This window comes from Scyliorhinus canicula, chromosome 1 (assembly GCF_902713615.1).
Source record: "Scyliorhinus canicula chromosome 1, sScyCan1.1, whole genome shotgun sequence".
NCBI classification, from domain to species: domain Eukaryota; kingdom Metazoa; phylum Chordata; class Chondrichthyes; order Carcharhiniformes; family Scyliorhinidae; genus Scyliorhinus; species Scyliorhinus canicula.
Genome location: NC_052146.1, coordinates 98,102,069 through 98,121,377, shown reverse-complemented (window position 1 = coordinate 98,121,377; position 19,309 = coordinate 98,102,069). Strand labels below are relative to the sequence as shown.

General features: G+C 44.7%; 1 protein-coding gene across 2 annotated transcripts in view; it reads right to left on the bottom strand.

Annotated features, from left to right (window-relative positions):
- Positions 1–18,604, bottom strand: part of LOC119965333 (lysosomal-associated transmembrane protein 4A-like) — a 32,470-nt gene extending 13,866 nt beyond the window's left edge. Inside the window, exons 1-3 of one of the 2 annotated variants that reach the window (XM_038795965.1) lie at positions 18,335–18,604; positions 3,786–3,894; positions 2,776–2,852 (exon numbers count right to left, since the gene is read on the bottom strand). In XM_038795965.1, coding sequence (XP_038651893.1) covers positions 2,776–2,852; positions 3,786–3,894; positions 18,335–18,430 — 282 coding nt within the window. In that variant the 5' untranslated portion in view covers positions 18,431–18,604. The remainder of the gene's footprint in view (positions 1–2,775; positions 2,853–3,785; positions 3,895–18,334) is intronic. The other variant, XM_038795956.1, reaches the window with a different exon arrangement.
- Between the last annotated feature and the right edge of the window lie 705 nt (positions 18,605–19,309).

Sequence of the window (19,309 nt, the reverse complement as noted above, 5' to 3'; positions counted from 1 at the left end):
CTCATCAACATATCAAAAGCACGAGTTCCATTAACACAACCAAATGGTCCCTGCCTTTAAGCAGCTTCCACTTTACAATAGTTAAGAATATACAACCAGAGACATTCCAATTTATTTGATTTCCCTAATATTTTCATGTCATCACTATTTTTCCCTTTCAGAACTAGCCAATTCGACCCCTGCACTTTTCCGATAGTGTATTTTTTTCTTCTTTCAAGTATTTGCCTAATTCTCTTTTGAACGTACGCTACCGAATGTTTCCATCAGGCAGTGCTTTACAGAGCATAACAATTGGCGGTGGAAAAAAAAACATGTTCCTCTTTGGTACTTTTACCAATCACCTTAAACTTGTGTCTTTTGGTTACTGACCCTTCTGCCACTGGAAACAGTTCCTCTTTAATAATTCTATCAAACTATTTCATAATTTTGAACACCTCACCAAATCTCCTCTTAACCTTCTCTGTTCAAAGGAGATCCACAGCTTCTCCTCCTCATAACTAAAGTTTGTCTTTCCTCATCCCAAAAGCCATTCTAGCAAATCTCTTCTGCACTTCTCTAAGGACTTGAGATCCTTCCTAAATTATGATGTCCAGAATTGAACTCCATACTCCAGCTAATTAAAGATTAACTAATTTTCTAAAGCAGAATTTCCATGTTTTTGCAGTCAGGGCAGCATGGTAGCACGTTGGCTTCACAGCTCCAGGGTCTCAGGTTCGATTCCCGGCATAGCTCACTCTGTGCGTAGGGCTGAATGTTCTCCCTGTGTATCTGCGTGGAGTTCCTATGGGTGCTCTGGTTTCCTCCCACAAGTCCCGCAAGGCGTGCTGTTAGGTAATTTGGCTATTCTGAATTCTCCCTCTGTGTACCCGAACAGGCGCAGGAATGTGGTGACTAGGGTCTTTTCACAGTAACTTAATTGCAGGTTAATGTAAGCCTATTTGTGACAATAAAGATTATTATATATTTCTCTATTAACAAAGCCACAGATCTCACGTGCTTTCTTAACAACCTTGTCACCTTCCATTTCAACCTTTAAAAATTTGTGTATCTGTTTCTCATTTTTAGAAATGTACCATTTAGTTTAAAATCGTTTCTCATTCATCCTACAAAAATTTATTATTTCACACGACCTTGCATTAAAATTTAATCTGCCGTTTTATCAGCTGGTCTACGTCCTCCTACTTGTTCACTACATTTGAGTTTTGCATCATCTGCAAACATTGAATTACCCCTGGATGCCCAGGTCCATTCCATTCATAGAGTTCTAAAGGAGTGGTTTTCGTAATATCAGTGCCTGAATAACACCAAGGCACACTCACTCTGGTCCGAAAAACAACTTCCACCATTACACAGATTCCTGTCCCTTAGTCAATTTTGTATCCGTGCTGCCTTTGTCAGTTTAATTCTATGGGTTTGCATTCCAAGATTATTTATACGGTAATAACCTCATATCCAGCATTTGGCATGGATTCAGAAAGGGGGCAGATCAACAATTACATGCGTTTATATGGCATATTTAACAGAGTAAAGCAATCTAAGACACCTCATTGAAGCATTACCAAACAAATGAGACACTGACATATTTGAGATAATAGGGCAGGTGGTCAAATGCTTGGTTATAGAGGTAGGTTTTAATGGAGCATCTGAAAGAAAGAAAAGGTAGAAAGGTGGAGAGTTTAGGACATTGGCAGTTGAAAGCCTGGACAACAACGGTGGAACGATTATAAATTGTTAATGCCCAAGAGACCAGAATCGGAGGAGTGAAGGTAAGCTCATGGGGTTGCTGAGCAGTAGGAGGTTACTGCGATAAAGAATGGCCATGGAAGGATTTGAAAAAAAAAATGAGCAGATAGTGGCATAATGGTAATGTCACTGGACTAGTTATCCAGCAGCCCAGGATAATTTCTGGCGACACTAGTTCAAATTCCACCATGATAGCTAGTGGAGTTTAAATTTAAAACACCTTGGAATGAAAACCAGTATTAATAATGGTGACCATGAAACTATCAATTAATGTAAAAAAGCATCTGATTCATTCATTTGACTGTTTCTCTCTCCCTTTGAATCCACATTTATTTCATTACTTCAAGTTATTCAAATTAAACACTTTCACGCCAGCTTTTCTTGTACACACCTGGAAAGGGACATAGGGCTTGGGTTTCTGGCCTCTGGCAAAACAGAATAGAGTGGGGACCAGGACTTCAGCACACTTGTGCCTGGAATAGGAGGGAGGATGTATTCAGGCTATACTTTGGATTGTGGCTGTGCTCAAAGAGGAAGGAACAAAATTTTACAGGCAAACTTTTGTGGGTCTATTTGAAAATAAAATTGCAGATAGTGTTAGTCATAGTTTAAAGCAACCCTAGAACTAGAGCAAAATAAACTCCTGTGCATGCATAGGCATAATGGTTGCTGAAAGCTCAACTCTCTGCAGTTGTTATAAAAAATACCACTGCTGTTCCATGTTAAAAGAAGCCAACCAATCCCGTGAAAAACCACTATGACCTTTTCATTTTTGAAATTTAGAAAATAGGCTTTATACCAGATTCAGTTACAGAGAAAATTCAGTGTAGCTCAATCTATTCAAGGTTGTGCCACATTGAGTGCACTCACCATTTTGTTAACCAGATTGGCAATCCCAGAACAGATGCACAAGTTTGAACTAATGCAATGTAAGTTTTACATTATCAAAGACTGGTACCTCATGTGATTTAAGCAGATTTTTAATGCAAATAACAGTCTGCAAACTTTAAAAGAAAATTGGTCAATCCTTACCTTAATAACTCCATAAACTCCTAAGCCACTGATGGTAGACATTAAAATGTCAAAGACAAGAGATGTAAAAGTCTCCACTGAAACACATAGTACATTTCCAAGTATTAATGGAAAATAGCCGTGAATAGTAGAATTAAACTGGGACAATTAATCAAGTGAGTTAGGAAACTGCCTTAACAATAATGAATGACAGAAGCAGTGCATCTTTAGTGCTTTTGGGGGCCAGTTTAGCTCAGTTGGCTGGACAGCTAATTTGTGAGGCAGAATAAGGTGCAGGTTCAATTATCGCATTGGCTGAGGTTATTCAAGAAGGCTCGCCTTCTCAATCTTGCCCCTTGCCTGAGGTGTTGTGATCCTCAGGTTAAACCACCATGTCATCCCTCCCCCTCAAAGGGGAAGCAGCCTATGGTCATCTGGGACTATGGCTACTTTACTTACTGATCTTTAGTTTATTCAAAATTAAAAACATTCCATAACATTTTAATTAGCCTGTTTTTAATAGTAAGGTTGAGAACCAAAGTTTTATTCAATTAACGTATCTTTAAACCAGAACATTTTGTATTTGTATTTTTTTTGAGTCTAACAATAGTTTAAATTGTGCTCAGCACTGTAGATTTGATCTAGATATGAGCATCAAAGCCAACATGTAGCATCAAAGGGAGACCAATTTTCATTTGTCTTAAAAGCAGCTGCCAAAGGTAAATAACTCACTTTCTCCCCTTCATCTACCCAAATTTAGGCTCAATTAATATCTTGAATCAAAAACGTTACATTACCAGGCCACATTAAATTTATTTCATCACCTCTGGTTGCATTGATATAGAGTGGAGCCATGTGAAAATCTATAGTGAATCTTTGAATTTAACATTTTAATATGCAAGATTGCTCGTCACAATCTAGTGCTAAAATTAATTGCCATACTACGCGTGAAGCATTTCCACAGCATACTGCAGATTTTCTAATCCAAATCATTAAAAATTAAGGTAACAGCATCCAAAATATTAATTTACCTCTATGAAAGACACCTTGAAGATGAATACCAATCATAGAGACATCTACTTTTGAATCTGGCCTGAACAATCTCACCAGTTCAAATCCAGCCATTACTGTCCAAACAATCTGCAAGATGAAAAAAAGATCATTTTGCTATTTCCAAATGCATATTGAAATAGTGATTGTCCATTGGTGAGCTACAAGATGCACAAGACTGGACACAAGTGAGAATTCCAAGTCTTGATGTTGCTCAATTGCAGAGATTATATCGGATATGCAGCACAGAAATAAATCATTTGTCTTAACCAGTCCATTTCAGTGTTTATGCTCCATTTAAGCTGTCTCCTAACTTTTCTCAGATAGATTTACCATTGTAGCCATCCATTCTCTTCTCCTTCATGCTTGTCTGGTTTTCCCTTCAAATGCATCTATACTTTGCACTTCAACAGCTCCCTGTGGTAGCAAATTTCACATGCTCTGCACTCTTTCATCTACATTTTCTATTGGAGTGCTTGGTCCCTCTCTTAAATCAATGTCTTCTAGTTGTACCATTTACTATAACAGAAAATATTCTCTCTGTATCCATTCTATAAAACGTTTTATAATTTTAAAGACCTCTATTACGTCACCCTCAGCCTCATGTTTTCAAAAGAAAAGAGACCTAGCCTATCAATCCATTCTTGATGTGTAGGCTCTGTATTATCCTTGTAAATCATCTCTGCATCCTCTCCATAGAATCATAGAATTTACAGTGCCTCTGCATCCATTTTCTGATATGGAGGGGGCTCAATACAAGTTTATTATAACTTCTATACTTTTTAATTCCAATTCCATCCCTCTAAAAGAAAGCCTCATGCTTAGTTTATTTTGTTTAATACTTGCTAACTTGGTGCGCAACTTGTAGTGATTGTGCATTTGTATTCTTTATTTCTCTACCCAAGAGTCTTGCACTTTCCAAGTCACAAGTAACCTATCTCTGCAAGTTTATTAATGCCCTCCTGCAATGTTTTGCAGTCCTTTTCAGTATTGACTATCTCTCACCCACCAATTTGATGTTAACTGCCATTTTAGTAATTGCATTTTTGATCCCAATGTCCAAATTGTGAATGTAAATGGTGAACAGCAATGCTCCCTCCACTGATCATTGTGAAACACCACATATGCAAAGTCACAAAGGCTGTAAGCTTTCTGATGGGGTAGCTCTTAATTGTTGAGTTCATTAAGGTTGACATTAATACATAAGTGGGAGATGACCATTGTTCTAAATATCAAGATGTAGAATCAGTTTGGGCAGATAAAAAAAATCACTTGTTAGCATACTGTACGACAAACTTTACAGGAAGAATTAATGGAGGCTAAGAAAATTACTGCAATAACTGGGTGATTTTAATCTACATACATGTTCAAACAAATTGGATTGGCAACGGTCGCCTGGAAGATGAGTTCATCTTGTGTTTTCATGACAATTTATTAGATTAGCATGTTCTAGAGCTAACCAGAGGATAGGCTATTTGAAACCTGGTATAATAATGTGCAATGAGACAGGATTCATTAATGAATCCATTGTAAAGGAGCCTCTACGTAACAGTAATCATACATGATTGAATTTCACACTCAGTATGAGGTGGTGGTGAGCTGTTTTCTTCAACTGCTGCAGTCCATGTGGTGTAAATACACCCACTGTGCTATTAGATAGCGAATTCCAGAATTATGACCCAGCGACAGTGAAGGAACGACGATATAATTCCAAGTCAGGATGGTGAGCGACTTGGAGCGGAGCTTCCAGGTGATTGTATTTCCATGTATCTGCTGTACTTGTCTTTCTGGATGGTATTGGTCGTGGGTTGTCTCTCCACACAGCTACAGTAATTAATCTATGTATAATAATTAATGAATTCCCCCTTAACTGTTCCAGTTCAAAAACAAAGTCCCATAAACCAAAGGCAGCTTTTTAAGGGCGTGGCCCAGCACTCTGCATTCTCACTTGAATCAGACAGGCTTTTCTCAAGATTCTGACCCCATCTCTATTTGTGCAGAGTCTGCACATTCTCCCCGTGTCTGCGTGGGTTTCCTTCGGGTGGTCTGGTTTCCTCCCACAGTCCATAGTTGTGCAGGTGAGGTGGATTGGCCATGATAAACTGCCTTTAGTGACCAAAAAAAGGTTAGGAGTTATTGGGTTACGAGGATAGGGTGGAACTGAGGGCTTAAGTGGGTCGGTGCAGACTCGATGGCCTCCTTCTGCACTGTATGTTCTATGTCTCATCAGCAGGTTTAAACCCGTTGGAAAGCAAACTATATCTTTTAAGTTACCAAAACAGCAGGTAGTTATAAATCAATATTTATTTTCTTGGAACAACTCGAAAATGAAAATAGAGAGACAGGCCAAAACACTTCTGTTCTCTGTCCGAGTCCACAGCAGCCAAATGTGAAAGTGAAACCAAAAACAGCTCACACAGCCACAGCCCAGCTCCACCCACAATGACATAATTGATGGCATGAGATAAGACAAAAACCTTTCTTAAAGGGTCATTCACGTGACAATGACTACATCAAGCTTTTGGTTAACTAGTCTGTGAGACAGCTCTCCTAATTTTGGCACAAACCCCCAGATGTTAGTAAGGAGGATTTTACAGAGTCAACAAGGCTGGGTTTGCCATTGTTGTTTCCAGTTCGTAGGTAGATACTGGGTGGTCAGTCCGGTTTCTTTCTTTTTCATTTACTTTGCAGCGGTTTGATACAACTGAGTAGCTTGTTCAGAGGGTATTAAAAGTCAACTACATTGTTCAGGATTTGGAGTCACATGTAGGCCAGACCAGGTGAAGGCTGCAAATCTCCTTCCCTAAAAGGACTTTCAGTGAACCAGCTGTGTTTTTTTTTTAAACGGCAATTGACAATGGTTTAATGGTGATCATTAGACTTAATTCCAGATATTTATTGGATGCAATTTCCACCATCTGCCTTGGTGGGATTGGAACACACACCCTCAGAGTATTAACCTGGGTATCTGGCTCATCAGTCCCGTGACAATACCACTACACCACTGCCTCCCATTTACAATCTAGATCAATGACTTGGATGAAGGGACGGATTGTGTGGCTACTAAATTTTAGATGGCGGGGAGGCAGTGGCATAGTGGTATTGTCAGTGAACCCTCTGGTTCACTAATGTCCTTTAGGGAAGAAAATCTGCCATCCTTACCTGGTCTGGCCTACATGTGACTCCAGCCCACAGCAAAGTGGTTGACTCTTAACCTCTCCCTGAAAGGGCAATTAGGGATGGGCAATAAATGCTGGCCCAGTGATGCCCATGTCGCATGAATGTACAGAAGAATTTGGGTGCCCTGGTACATGAATCACAAAACGTTTGTATACAGGTACAAGTGATTATTATGGCAAATGAGACATTGTTATTCATTGCACAGGGAATGGCATATAAAAGTAGGGATCTCTTGCTGAAGTTGTACAGAGCTTTGTTGAGATCACATCTCAATTAAATTGTGAAAAGAATCACATCTCAAGTTCTGTGACAGTTTTGCTCGAGAAAGGATACACATTAGAAACAGTTCAAAGAAGGTTCCTTCGACTGATTCCAGGGTTGAAGGACTTGTCTTATGATGAAGGTGGCTGAGGGGGAAGGGCTGGTGCAAGGTGGAAAGCCCCAGCTGGAGCAGTTGATGGCTTTCATTAAGGAGGAATTCTGCCAGCAGAGGAAGGAAATGCGGGAGGATAGCTTGTCGGCCATCGAAGGAGCTGTGGCACCCCTGAAGAGTTTGATGGAACAGGTGGAGAAGGTGCAGGTTTGGAGGTGCTGGGGTCGCAGATTCAGGAGATCGAAGGAGTGATCTCGGACCACAGTGATCGTGTGGTGGCTCTGGAGGTGGGGCTCCTAGGAGACCTTTGTAAAACATGGAGGGCAAATGTGGAGGAGCAGGGGAATATCTCGAGAAGGGGGAACCTGCGAATAGTGGGCCTGCCTGAAAGAGTGGAAGGTGCGAGTGCCACGTGGTACGTCCCGAAGATGCTCGCGGGGCTGGTGGTGGAAGGGGTGCTAGATAAGGCCCCTGAAGTGGACCAAGTGCATCGGTCCCCAAGGCAAAAGCCTAGAGCTGGTGAGCCTACGCGGGCGGTGATCGTGAGACTCCACAAATTTTTTGCGACGTGGCAGGGGGTGAGAGATGACATGTTCAGGGGTGGAGAAGCAGGCCATCTAGGATGGGTTAGGTATAGGGTGGAATTAGGTGGACGGGAGTTAGGTGGGGAAGATGACGGACGGTAGAAAGGATTAGTGATGCCAGTCTCCGGTGAGGCTGGCAACGTGGAACGTCCAGGGACTGAATGGGCCGGTTAAAGGTCGCGGGTTGAAAGAGTGGGTGATATTTCTGCAGGAGACGCACCTCCATGTGAAGGACCAGGTTAGGTTAAGGAAGGGGTTCTTCGGGCAGGTTTTCCACTTGGGGTCTGATTCGAAATCGAGGGGAGTGACGATTTTAATGAGCAAAAAAATGGGATTTGAGAGTGCGAAGGAGGCGAGGGATCCGGGTGGGAGATGTGTGATTGTGAGTGGGGTATTGGAAGGGGCGCCGGTGGTGTTGGTAAATGTGTATGACCAAATTAGGATGATGTGGGTTTTATGAATGAATTGCTAGCAGCGATCCTTGATTTGGTCACGCACCAGTTGATCATGGGAGGAGATTTTAACTGTGTCCTGGAGCCGGACGGTGCCGATGTGCTGAGCGGACACACATCAGGTGGCTCTCCTTCCAGTTGGACCCAACACAGTGAACATATTTGAGTTTTTGGCCCTAAAAGCCACCTAAACCCCTGCCCCAAATACAAAAGGCATCAACAGTGCGAGAAGGAAAGAAGATGCCCACGAAAAGCAGCTTGAGGGGATGACGAGAAGGCAGAGGCAAAAGCGGAGGAAAGGGGCAAGAGCAACATGCGGACGGACCAGTGGCCTCATGAGATGAGACGGAGGCCCAGGTGAACCTGGAGGGGGAAAAATAGGCGACCCATTTTGGACGGCCCCTAACAAAGGAAAACCCCAGAGTGCAGTGGCGCATCCACCAGGTAAGTGTAGTTGATCTTGCAGGACCGGGGGGGGGGGGGTCAGAAATCCCCCACCAGGATTATTACCTGGAACGCAAGGGGACTTAACGGCCCGGTGAAAAGATCCAGAGTCTTTGCCCACCTAAGAAGCTTGAAGGGTGACATAGTCTCCTACGTTAGCGCAGGCCACAATCTCACTGATACCGAAAAAAGATAAAGACCAGACAGAATGTAGAACATATAGACCCATTTCGCTGCTGAATGTAGACGCGAAAAAACTCGCAAAGGTCTTGGCCATAAGGCTGGAAAGTTGCGTACCAGAGGTGGTCGCAGAGGGCCAAACGGGCTTTGTCAAGGGTAGGCAACTCACTGTGATCATCAGACGGCTGCTGAATATAATAATGATCCCCCCCCCCCGGAAGAGAACACCAGAGGTGATCGTCTCCCTGGATGCAGAAAACTTTGTCAGAGTCGAATGGAGGTACCTCCTCGAGGTACTGGAGCGGGACTAGGAGTGGGATTCAATGCCTGGGTGAGACTCCTATACAACACTCCCAAAGCGAGTGTTTGAACCAACTTCCAGCTGCAAAGAGGCACACGGCAAGGATACCCGTTTTCCCTGCTCTTGTTCGCGCTAGCGATCGATAGTGGCGATAGTCCTGCGGGCCGTGAAAAGCTGGAAGGGCATCCAGAGACGAGACAGAGGGCACAGAGTCTCACTCTATGCGGATGACCTGCTCCTCTACGTCTCAAAGCCACAGGAAGGTCGGAAGGCAATCATGCAATCATCTGAAAGAGTTTGGAACCTTCTCGGGTTACATATTCAACCTGGGCAAAAGTGAGGCATTCCCAGTGAAACCAAACGGGGGAGAGAGAGCTGGAGGGGCTCCCGTTTAAAACAGCCCGGGTGGGGTAAGAATCTGAGAGTTCCCAAACCAACACAACGGCAAAAAGTGAGGGGATGGGTAAACAAACCCAATTCAGAGTAGGTGTGGATGGAGGAGGCCTCCTACAAGGGGACAACCATCCGGGCCTTGGTTACAGTAGCACTCCCATCCCCCTCGGCAAAATATACATCAAGCCCAGTGGTAGCGGCTACACTGAAATGTGGCCCAATTAAAACAGCACTTCAGGCTGACTAGGATGTCCCCCATGGCTCCCAATCTGCGGCAACCGCAAATTCCCCCCAGCCATACTAGACACTACCTTCAGGAAATGGAGATGGGACGGGGCACAGTGACAGTTAGGGATTTTACGTAGGGGAAAGACTGGCGACCCTGGACGAACTGACAGAGGAGTGGGAACTGCTGACAGGACAGGAAATGAGACACTTGCAAATAAAGCACTTTCTCCGCAAGAGACAGAAGGTACCCCAGGGCCCCAGAGACTACACTACTGGAGGACCCGATAAGTACAGACAGTAAAGAAAGGGGACTCAGTGGGAAAATGTATGGAGAGCTACTGGACAGAGCCCAAATACCACTGGACATTACCAGACGGAAATGGGGGAACGAACTGGGGACAGAAGTGGGGTCAGGACTCTGGAGCGAGGCACTGAGCAGGGCCAACACGACCTCCTCCTGCGCAAGGCTCAGCCTCATGCAGTTCAAAGTGGTGCACAGAGCGCACCTAACGAGAATCTGAATGAGCAGCTTCTTCCCAGAGGTGGAGGACAAATGTGAACAGTCCCACATGTTCTGGGCTTGTCCCAAACTTGCTGGGTTCTTGACAACCTTCTCTGAGGCAATGTCCAAGGTTGTGGGGGTGAGGGTGAAGCCATGCCCAAACGTGGCAATCTTCGGGTCAGAGCAGCCAGAGCTACACATGGGAAAGAGGGCAGACACCCTAACTTTCGCTTCCCTCATCGCATGTCGAAGAATCCTGCTGAGTTGGCAATCAGCAGCACCACCCACAGCTGCAGACTGGTTCGTTGACCTTTTGGAATGTCTCTACCTGGAGAAGATTTAATATGCCATCCAAGAGTCAAGGAAGGCTTCCAAATTGCATGGGAGCAGTTCGTCGGCCTGTTCCAGAACCTGTTTGAGGCCAGTAACATTGAATAGGGAAACAAGAAAGTTAGAAAGAAAAGGGAGAGGAAAAAGAAAAAGACAGGGGTGAACCATTGGAAACTACAACCGGGGGGGGGGGGGGAGATGTGATAAGGCTGGAGAGATATGAAAGGGTCAACGCAGGGGCAGGGGGCAACCCCACCCCCCACCACAGTAAAAACACGGCCAAAGCGGACGGGGGAAGAAAAGAAAGAGGGGAATAAGAGAGGAAGAAACACCACCCCCCTAAAACCGACCAGGGGGGACACACACAAAATGGGGGTGGGCAGGAATTGGTGGGCTGGGGGGGGAGGGACCGCACGCAGACCAGATGGCGGCAGACCGTAAATAGGAGAACGCAAGGGATTGATTTATTAATTGATTGATTTGATTTATTGTCACATGTACCGGATTACAGTGAAAAGTATTTTTCTGTGACCGAGGGAACGTACACAGTACGTACATAATAGACAAAAGAATAATCAACAGAGTACATTGACAAATGATACATCAACAAACAGCAATTGGTTACAGTGCGAAACAAAAGGCCAAACAAAGCAAATAGATGAGCAAGAGCAACATAGGGCGTTGTGAACAGTGTTCTTACTGGGAATAGATCAGTCTGAGGGGGAGTCATTGAGGAGTCTTGTAGCTGTGGGGAAGAAGCTGTTCCTATGTCTGGGTGAGGGCATTCAAGGGAAGGAAAAAACAAATTTTTCTGTATTGTACAGTGAATGAACACGGCCAACAATGTACATAATTGTTTATAATTTTTTTAAATGCCAATAAAAAGATATTTTTTTTAAAACGGTGTACTCGATGGGTTGGGTACGAATGACAAGGGAGCTGGGGGGTTTATAGAGAGGATGGGTATGGTGGATCCATGGTGCTTTCAGAAACTAGGGGGAAGGGAGTATTCCTTCTTTTCACATTCTGTAAGGTGTACTCGAGGATTGATATTGTAGTGAGTTGGATTTTGGTTGGGTGAAGAGGGCAGGGTATGCGGGGATAATTATCTCGGACCATGTGCCCCACTGGCTGGAGATTTGGTTTAGATCGGGACGACAGCAGAGGCCGGGGTGGAGGGTTGACTCGGGGCTGTTAGCGGATGGAGGTTTCTGTGATAAGGTGCGGGCAGCAATTTAAGGAGTATGCGCAGCTGAATCAGAATGGGGAGTTGTCAGTGACCATTTTTTGGGAAGCACTGAAGGCAGTGGTCCGGGGGGGGGGGGGGGGGGGGGGGGGGGGGGAGAGAATTATTTTATTAAAGGCTCCTGTGGATAGGGAAAGGAGGGAGGAACATGACCGTCTAGTGAGCGAGATACTGGAGGTGGACAGGAGTATTTGAGGGTGCCCACCGCAGAGGGATTGGCGAGGAGGGAAAGGTTGCAGGGGCAGTTTGACAGGTAGGGCAACTGCATAGGGAAAGAGGGGTGCAATATGAGTTTGGAGAGAAGGCAAGCCGCATGCTGGCGCACCAGGCCGCGTCCAGGAAAATATTGAAGATACGGACTGGGGATGTGGTGTTGGAGCCAGGGAAGATAAACGAGGCGTTTAAAGGGTACTACCAGGGACTGTATGAGAGGCAGATGTGGGAGGAGAGGAGGGGGACATGGGGCGTTTCTGGATGAGCTGGAATTTCCCCAGGTGGAGGAAGCAAAGAGGCAGGCGTTGCTGGAGCCCCTGGGGCTGAGGGAGGTGCTGGATAGTATCAGGGATATGAAGTCGCGGATGGCCCCAGGGCCGGGCGGGTACCAGGTGGAATTTTATAAGAAATTTGCGACGGACCTGGCACCGCATCTGTTGGGGGCATTTAATGAAGCGCTGGAGAAGGGGGAGCTGCCGGAGGCGATGACACAGGCAGTAATCATGCTAATCCCGAAAATGGAGAAGGATCCAGTGGAACGTGGGTCTTATCGGTCCATATCACTATTGAACACGTTTGTGAAAGTATTGGCTAAGTTGATGGCAGGGTGGATGGAGGAGTGTGTCCCGGGGATAGTTGCAGAAGATCAAACAGGCTTTGTGAAGGGCAGGCAGCTCGCGAGTAATATAAGACGTCTGTTGAATGTAGTGATGAATCCGTCGGGGGCTCTGGTACTGGAGGTGGTGTACATGGACGGGGAGAAGGCATCTCATTGGGTGGAGGGGCGATACTTGTTCGAGGTTTTGAGTTTGGGGCGAGATTTGTGGCAAGGATGCAGTTGCTGTATGTTGCACCAAGAACGAGTCTGAGAATGAATAATGTGAGTTCATAAAGCTTCGTCTTACACAGGGTTACGAGGCAGGGGTGCCCACTGTTGGCGTTGCTGTTTGCGCTGGCCATAGAGCTGTTGGCGATGGCTCTTAGGGGGTCAGCAGAGTGGCAGGGGATTATGAGGGGACATAGGGAGCATTGGGTGTCGCTCTTTGCCGATGACCTGTTGCTGTATGTTTCGGATCCACAGGGCAGTATGGGAAGGATTTTGGCCAGCTGGGGAAGTTTGGAGGGTTCTCGGAGTACAAACTGAATGTAGGGAAAAGCGAGGTATTCCCAGTGAATGAGCTGGGACAGATGTCTAATTTAGGGGGGGATGCCATTTATGGTAGCGAGGGATAGGTTTAGTTATTTGGGGATTCAGGTAGCGAGGGAATGGACAGGGCTCCATAAGTGGAATTTAACAAAGCTGGTGGAGGAGGCCAGGGAGGATCTTGAGAGGTGGGATACACTGCAGTTGACATTGGCACGGAGAGTCCAAGTGGTGAAAATGAATATTCTGCCGAGGCTCTTGTTTATTTTTCAGGCTCTCCCAATCGTTATACCAAAGGCCTTTTTCGGACATTGGACATGATCATTTCGGACTTTATATGGGCGGGGTAGGTGAGGAGGGTTGGGAGGCAGAGCAGGGGTTGGCTTCGCCGAATCTGCTTCATTATTATTGGGCGGCGCATGTGGTTAAGATGCGGCGGTGGTGGGAAGGAGAAGGGGTAGAGTGGGCTAGGATGGAGGAGGAATCTTGTAAGCGGTCTAGTTTGAGGGCTATATTGACGGTAGCGTTGCCAATAGCTCCGAGTAGGTATTCAGGGAGCCCGGTGGTGCAGTCTATGGCGAAGATACGGAATCAGTTGAGGAGGCATTTTGGGGTTAAAGGGACATCGGTGTTAATGCCGCTGTGCGAGAATCATGGGTTTAAGCCGCCGGGGGGGGGGGGGGGGGGGGGGGGATGGATAGTTCATACTGGAGGTGGAAGGAAGTGGGGCTGGTCAAGGTGAGGGATCTACATTTGAGGGAAGGGTGCATCAGTCTGGAGGAGCTAAGGGAAATGGTAGAGCTGCCGAAGGGGAGTGAGTTCAGGTAACTGCAGGTTATGGATTGTGCGCAAAAGGTCTGGAGGAGGTTCCCTAGGTTGCCGGATACACCCTGCTGGAGCAACTGCTGCTTCCGGATGTGGAAGGGGAGGGAAGAATTGGGGATATATACACAAGTCTCTGGTGGAGCAGGGAGGCGAGCGGGTGGTGAAGATCAAGCAGAAATGGAAAGGGAAGTTGGGAGGGGAGATCAATTGGGGAATATGGAGTGAGGAACTGCATAGGGTAATCGGGACCTCCTCCTGCGCAAGGATGAGCCTGATACAGTTTAAGATGGTGCACAGGGTGTATATGACTTGGGCGAGAATGAGTGGGTTCTTTCAGGGGGTAGCAGATGAATGTGAGAGGTGCGGGTGGGGGCCAGCGAATCACGCACACATGTTTTGGAGTTGCAAAAAATTGGGAAGATTCTGGGCAGGAGTGTTTGCGGTCTTAGCCAGGATAGTGGAGAAGGAGGTGGACCCGGACACTTTGGTGGCAATATTTGGGGTCTCAGAGAAGCCGGAACACATGGAGAGGAGGAAGGTCAATGCCCGATTGCCCAACAGCGAATTTTACTGGAGTGGTGGTCGGCATCGCCATTGGGGGTAGTAGTTTGGTTGGGTGACATGTACAACTTCATGTGGTTGGAGAAGATAAAGTATGAGCTGAGGGGCTCTTCAGAGGGGTTTTACAAAAGTGGGGGAATGTTTGTGACCGTGTTTGAGGAGCTGTCCGTCGCGGGGGGGAGGGGAAATAAATTTGTACAGACTATGTAGTTGATTGCTGGGAAGCATGTTTCCCGGGGTGTTTATTTGTTGATACATGTTTGTAACAAAATACATTTTTTTTTAAGAAAAAAAAACTTGGCATGGTGTGTTGAGAAAAAGAAATCAAGCAACATTGAGACCAATTAAATTGTCAAACTCCAATCTTTATTTTTGATGAAGGATCCTGCCGGCTTTAGGTCAGTGGCTTTGTCACCTGTTTTGAACAGTAGGTTAAAATTGAAGGTGGCAGGATCTATACAGGATGTCAGAGGGCAAGTCATTCAGCAATTTTAACTGTCCACCTGGCACCAGCCAAATAAGCTAAAACCAGTCAAAACTGGTTTCACTGAATAACCAGTTTTGATGTTGTAACGTTCATATATATTTAATGAAATACTCGTCTTATTTCTATGCCTCTCAATCTCTACCCTTATTTTCCCATAGTTAACTACAGGAGTGCACATCTTGCTAAAAATCCTCGTTACCATATTTTGTGTCCACAATCAGTTCTACAAATTTGTTTTGAAAGGAAAGACATTCATTCTCCTCTTGATACACATTTGGCAGCTTTCAATGTACATTGAATAATAAATGACCTGATGTTCTGATGGAAGGTCATTGACCTGCGTTTCTCTGTAAACAGATGCTGCCTGACCTGAGTATTATAGCATTTTCTATTTTTATTACATATAACTGATCCGTTCTGTTGATTTGTGTTTTATTTGAGTGTGGCGACTAGAGGATATTCACAGTAACTTTATTGCAGTGTTAATGCAAGCTTACTTGTGACACTAATAAAGATTATATTATTATTCCTCATTGGAAAACTAAAGCAGTCCCACTCAATGCAATGGTGGCACCCTATATGCCAAAAGGTCTACATTTCTGAAAGCCTGCTGTGTGGAGGGCTTCTGGTAAATGGTCCTTGATAAAGGCTCAGCACAGTGAAAAGTGGCAGGACAGTCATCAGATCACTTGAGTTAGTTTATTTTTGAAAATAGATTAGAATAAACTCAAGGACAAAAACCTATTAAAAGATGATGGTTGATGGATTTTAAGACTGGTTTGTTTTGTGCAATACTCTAGTTAACCAGTGAAGCACTTAGAATAAAATATAAATCTGGTTTCTAAATGATTTGAACCACATAACTGATCTGAAACAAGCTATAAAGAGCTTGTAAGGTGGTAGGAAGGATTCACATTTGGGATGACTTCAAGGTTTACAGAGAAGGTAGAGGTGATTACGTGAATATACATTTTAAAGGAGGAAGTGTAGTGACATTATTCCTACATTTTTGCTGACACCAACTAAAAAATACAAAAAATGCATTACTGGAAACAATTAAAACAGCATAAGTTTTCTCAAAACAAGTGGAATTACACAAAGCACATTTTTGTTGGAAAAAGTATTTAATTCAAAAGGGTTAAAAATAAAAATGAGTCACTCATATTAAAGTGTTATTATATAGATACTTTCACCTTTTTACACCACCTCAACTCCCTACCTGAGCTCATCGTCTGCTGAAACCTTCATCCATGTCTGTTACCTAACACATTCCTGGCTGGTCTCTCTGCCTCTGTAAAATTGAGGTCATCCAAAAACTCCGCTGCTCATGACTTTGCATCACCCTTGTTCTTGCTGGCTGTCATTGGCTCCTGGTTAAGCACTATGTCAAATATTGCTTTCGAATCTCACCATGGCTGCACCACTCCCTATTTCTGTAACCTTTTCCAGCCTCCAGAGATATCTGCACTTCTTCTATTCTGACATCTTGTACATCCTTGATTTTTAAAAAATAAATTTAGAGTATCCAATTAATTTTTTTCCCCAATTAAGGGGCCAATCCACCTCGCCTGCACATCTTTTGAGTTGTGCGGTGAGACACAAGGAGAATGCGTAAACTCCACACGGACAGTGACCCGGAGCCAGGATCAAACCTGGGTCCCAAGTGCCGTGAGGAAGCAGTGCTAACCACTATGCCACCGTGCAGCTCTACATCCCTGATTTCCATTGCTCCAGCATTGGCGGCTAGAGCCTTCAGGTGCCCAGGCACTTAGCTCTGGAATTATCTCTCTAAACTTCAATTTTAATTCATATTTCTTCCTTCAAGAGGCAAATTAAATCTGAACTCTTTGACCAAGCTTTTGGACAGCTGCCCTAATTTCTCTTATGTGATTTGGTGTCAGATTGTTGTTTCATAACATTCCTGTGAAGTGTCTTCTTGAACCACTGCAGCATTTACTCAAAGAAGAATGGAATATAAAAGTAGAAAAGCTTTGTTACAGCTGTAGAGGCCTTGGTCAGACACATCTGGTGTAGTGTGTACAGTTCTGGTCTCCTTATTTGAAAAAGGATATTACAGTATTGTGTTAGATGCAGTTAAGAAAAAGTTCACTTGGCTGGGATGAAGGGTGTATCTAATGAAGAAAGGTTGAACTGGTTGGGCTATTATCCATCGGCGTTTAGAGGAATGAGAGGTGATCTTATTGAAACATACTCAATCCTCAGGGGACTTCACAGGGGTGGATAGAAGGAGCCTGTTTCCTCTTTTGGAGGAGCTCAGACTAGGGGAATCAGTTTAAATGAGGTGACCCTTTTCGTAAGGAGATGAGGAGAAATGTTTTCTCTCAAGATGGTCATTAGCATGTGGGATTCTCCACAGAAAGCAGCAGTGGTGGCTGGGTCATCGAATATGGTCAAGGCTGAGTGAGGGAGACTTTTGAGAGACAAGAGAGTCGAGGGTTATTAGGCAGTAGACAGGAAAGTGGAGTTGCGACCACCATTAGATCAGGCATGATCTTATGGAATGACGGAGCAGGGGTGAAGGGCCAAATGGACTACATCTATGTCCCTCTAGGAGTTGCTAGATTTCGGACATTTAAAAATGCAAGTCTTGCATGTCTCTCTCCTCCCCCCCAACCATTTCCTTTTTAAACACCACGAGCTATTTTAAAGTGTTTATAATGATCAAAACAACATTCATTTTATTGGGGGGGGGGGGGGGGGGGAGTAAAACAAATTTTTTTTGAATTTCAAACGGGAAATCCGTTGGTAACGGCTGCTCCTCGCGCCCGCCCGCGCCTGGAGGCGGTTGGAGCGGAGGGAGGAAAGAGGACAAACTCGCTTCTTCAAATTCCGCAGCCCCACAAACCCAAAACCACAAATGTCCATCTCACAGTTAACTGGCTCCTTTTTTCACTCATGTTTTTTTTTAAAAAAGGCCTCGGGATAAAAGACAAAACTGTCTCTCTTTCTCCCTCGGCGAACCTAATATCTTCTCTCCGCCGCCCGTGAAGAGGAGGGAATTGACCACTTCACACAAAACTTATTTCTGATTTATTAATAATGACTTAGTCCATTTATCTCACTCACCGTGTAAGAAGCGGTCAGGATGATGGTTCCAGTTCGGACATGGCAGAAAAGGCACCTGTGACTTCCATGGTACATATTAGAGACAAATCTGACCATGTTGTTATGGGGTCGTAATTTTTTTCTTCCAAAAAGGACAGTATCATATGAAGGGGGAAGAGAGGAGGGGGGCAGGCTGTTCGGTTTTAATATCACCTGGTCGGTCTCAGGACCCGTTAAACGGCCCGGGTTGGAATGGATGAACTTCGCCACTTCCTGCTTCTATCTCCCACATCACATGACAACAACAACTTAGAAAAAGCTTCACAGCTTTTTTTTCTTGGTGGGGGAATGCATCTGTTTTTCCCTCTCCATCTCTCAACCACACCTCACAAAACCAGCAATAAAACTAAACAAAAATGTTGTTACGAAAGAGAAAATGCTGGAAAATCTCAGCAGGTCTAGCGGCACCGTGACCTGGAGGAAAAGAGAAGAGCTAACGTTTCAAGTCCAGATGACCCTTTGTGGAAGCTAAAAAACAGAAAGTGGGAAATATACTGTGGAGTGAGAATGAAAGATTAGTCATAGCCACAGGTGTTACATTTAATAGACAATTCTAACTTTATTTTGCACATGGCATCATCTGTCAGTGAGACTTTGGAATTGCCCACTGTCAGTCCATATATTCATTTATCATTCATTTTTTTTGTCGCTGTTGCCCAATTTTACCTCATTTCCAACCAGGGCAAACTGGTGTTCTCGGAAGACTGATCTCAAGTGGTAATCAATGTGTTGGCTGGTCCTTGCTTGCCAAAAATGCATTAAAACAAATCGAAATGAAACAGGCATTGTCACTTGATAGACAGGGAACAGGGCAGCACGGTAGGATAGTGGTTAGCACAGTTGCTTCACAGCACCAGGGTCCCAGGTTCAATTCCCGGCTTGGGTCACTGTCTGTGCGGAGTCTGCACGTTCTCCATGTGTGTTTGCCTGGGTTTC